This window comes from Hibiscus syriacus, unplaced genomic scaffold, assembly GCF_006381635.1.
Source record: "Hibiscus syriacus cultivar Baekdansim isolate YM2019G1 unplaced genomic scaffold, ASM638163v2 tig00110647_pilon, whole genome shotgun sequence".
In the NCBI taxonomy this organism is placed as follows: Eukaryota; Viridiplantae; Streptophyta; class Magnoliopsida; order Malvales; family Malvaceae; genus Hibiscus; species Hibiscus syriacus.
In genome coordinates, this window is record NW_024062811.1 from 281931 (window position 1) to 285192 (window position 3262).

Sequence of the window (3262 nt, forward strand, 5' to 3'; positions counted from 1 at the left end):
GAAGCCTTCCTCTTTATTCATTTCCAATCTCTTTCGTTCGAAACAAAATAGGGTGAGGAAATAAAAAAATGAATGTTCCATCTACCTTTGCTTTTGAAGTCGGACGTTGGAACTAGGCTCATTGTTGGGGGTTGTTCTTAGGTTTCTCTCAGAGGCGGACCTTAGGTTCTCGGTCAGAATCGATGAGATTGAAGCTGTGAGGCCATCGACGCACTGTGGCAGGTGATGTTAGCTGTGAACCTTTTTGGGTTCTTGTCGAGAGAGAATTTTGAGATAAGGAGAGGAGGCGGTTCCTAATGGAAGTTTCCAGTTTATTGAAGACGGAATCGAATAGAGAATAAATGGAGTCCACAAGATTCTACTTGCGTTCAAACAACCCAGTAATTCGATTCAAAATATTTTTTAGTTTCAAAATAACACACACACGAATATTTACTAAAGAGTAAACAAAATAAAGTACCTCCTAAAAGCTTTCCTCTATTCTGATTTTCCCTGTTAATGCTTTCTGTTTCTTTGTGTTGTTTTTGCTAGAGAAAACGCTATAGCCTTTGTGAATGATTGACGCTTTCTTTCCAATGGAACCGTGAAATCTCTCACTGCTCTTTTTCTTCAAAATCGTCTTCCGACTCGGGTTTTTTTTGTTTTTGATGGATTGTTTAATGATTGGTAATGGCTACTGGTTTTTTTGTTCTTGATGGAGTGTTAATGGTTGGTAATGACCACTGGTTTCTCCTCTGTCTTGGTTTTTGTCTCGTGATCCCCCTCCTTACTGTGTGTAATCCCCTCTCCAGATAGTTTTTCGTGGTTAATCCCCCCTCTATTCCTATGGCAGTTAAATCCAATAAAAACTGACCCCAATTTCTCTCATCTTTTGCATACAGCTGCTGTCCATCGGGCTTGAGATAGACCTCCATCTGGTTTGGGCTCATCTGGGCTCTCATTGCTTCGGGTATGTTCCGACTTAGCCCCGGATAAAAACGAGCATCTACATTATGAGTGTAAGTTTCTTCTTGTTTGTGGTTAATGATCACCTAATTCAGCATAAGTCGGTTTTTCGACTAGGATTATTTTCGAGTGAGATTGAAACTACCCAATATATCTCTAGAAACATCAGAAGTGATTAAAGCTGTATTTTCTCATACTCCTAAGTAACTCAAATCTGACAATGAAACAATAAGCATAACAGATTATATCTTTCATGGACTGCAAGATTGTCAAACATATACATTTTACAAGTTTTGAATCTTCAAAAGTTTAGATCACCATTTTGGATGAATATTTGGAAAGGAGTAATTCTTCATTTCCCTTGAACTAAATTCTTGTTATTGTGGCAAATCAATCAGAATCTTTTGGTCTGATTCTTGATGTAAATACACTCAGATGGGTTAATGCCAAAATTGAATGTCCTGCCTCGGTTGTTGTAAAAGCTATTTTAGATGCAGTTTTACTAATACAGTGACAGCGTGTTTCTACAGTAGCACCGGAGGAAAGTTGAAGATCCAGAACTGCTTTAGGCAATACGTTTAACAATTATAAACAATTTACTTCAGTATCATCCGGTAATCATCTCTTATTTTTCCTTATTCCTGGTGAAGAATCTCCTAGTGAAGTCTATTGCCTTGTTATGTGGTCCAGGAATCAAGCTCCCAGTTAGCAATGGGTGCAACCTTTGGTGTTGAGCCACCAAAAGAAACGGTATTCCTCTTGCAAAACCTCTCTTTTCTTCTCACCCAATGAGTTCGGGCATTTCCCTATGTTGAATGTTTCTTGAGAACTGTTATATTGATATTTGTTGTAATTCCAAAGGATATTTTTCATACTCGCTGCTGGGACTGGTGCAACTGGTCATAAATGTTACAAATCAATTATTGATCTGAGCATGATATCCCACATTAATCTTGGCTTAAATTTTGAATTCCTCAGGTTGATGTGGATATTGCAACCCACTTAAGAGTTCGTTATGATGGTCCTGACCGTAGGTAATGGTTACCGTTGTCTCTCTCTAACTGTGGCTTATGGCCTTATACCATACAATCCCTGCTCCTGAAATTTTGATACTTATGACTATAGCCTTGGCCCCATTTTGTGGTTCTCACGCCGGATGATTCATTGGTGTAATTGTGTAAATGAAAGGGTCGATATCTTTGGCTTTTTACATTCGTCATTCCCATAGAATTTTATTTGATTGAAAAGAATTTTGGTTAAGCTTGCTGTTTGTGGAGACTGCTGATCGCCCGGGGTTGCTGGTGGATCTTGTGAAGACTATTACAGATATAAACATTGCAGTTGAGTCTGGGGAGTTTGACACCGAGGTGATCGACTGTTATTTGTTTTCTTTCTGTCGCCAACGAACTAGGATTAGATTATTATCACTTCACCTGCTTATTGGAGAACCGGTGTTAGTAACTTAGTATTAGCATAATTAGTAATTTTGTCTACTTTTGGACCTTTGCCACCCAGGGGTTGCTTGCAAAGGCAACGTTTCACGTCAACTACAAGGGCAAAGCCCTCATCAAACCTCTGCAGCAGGTAAATAATACTAAACCTAAGCTATGGAGAAATGTGAGCTTTCCAATAACATGCCATAGGTTTACCCATTGAGGTGGAATTTTGGTATATGAAATCTGGCAGGTTCTTGCTAATAGTTTACAATATTTCTTGAGGCGTCCAAGTACGGAGGAGGCTAGTTTTTGAGGCACCATAGCCAAGTTTAGGAGCAACTTACCAATACAATGGGTGAAGTTTTAGAATGTTTTTGCCAATAATCTCTTCCTGTAGCAATTCTACATATATTCTCCCCTATTACTGTTACTGCAAGTCTGCAACCATAGTTGTTGTATAACTACAACTTGTGCTACACTCCAGGGGTGACTTTTGAATTCTTTGCAGAATTTGTGGATTTTGTGTGTAATTTGAATCAAGCCATGCCCACTTTTTTATTTTCTTTTAATATTTTGTCCAATTAATTTAATTTTTTAGAGTTATCAAATTGCTTACCACTTGAACCAATCTCGTTGATAAGTGATTAATTATTTAAATAACCCGTTGGTAAGTTATTAATTATTTAAATAACATGCATTCCTGATAAATTTATGAAATATCAACCTTTCTTGTTGAGACGTGAAACATCATACAAATCAAGAATTATTTTCTTAGTAATCTCAAGGGTTTGGTGAAACATGGACAACTCCTCCTTACGTTATGAAACTTGCGTTATCAGCTGGAATTGGAGGGCTTCTATTTGGTTATGACATGGGTAAAA

General features: G+C 37.9%; 1 protein-coding gene across 1 annotated transcript; it reads left to right on the forward strand.

The window, feature by feature from the left end:
• Positions 1 to 669: 669 nt before the first annotated feature.
• Positions 670 to 2787, forward strand: LOC120137055 (ACT domain-containing protein ACR11-like). Its single transcript, XM_039152923.1, has 7 exons — positions 670 to 708; positions 1515 to 1559; positions 1636 to 1695; positions 1924 to 1979; positions 2207 to 2312; positions 2461 to 2529; positions 2632 to 2787. Exons 1-7 carry the CDS (start codon positions 670 to 672, stop codon positions 2692 to 2694), a joined length of 438 nt encoding a protein of 145 aa, XP_039008854.1. The 3' UTR covers positions 2695 to 2787.
• Positions 2788 to 3262: the final 475 nt, after the last annotated feature.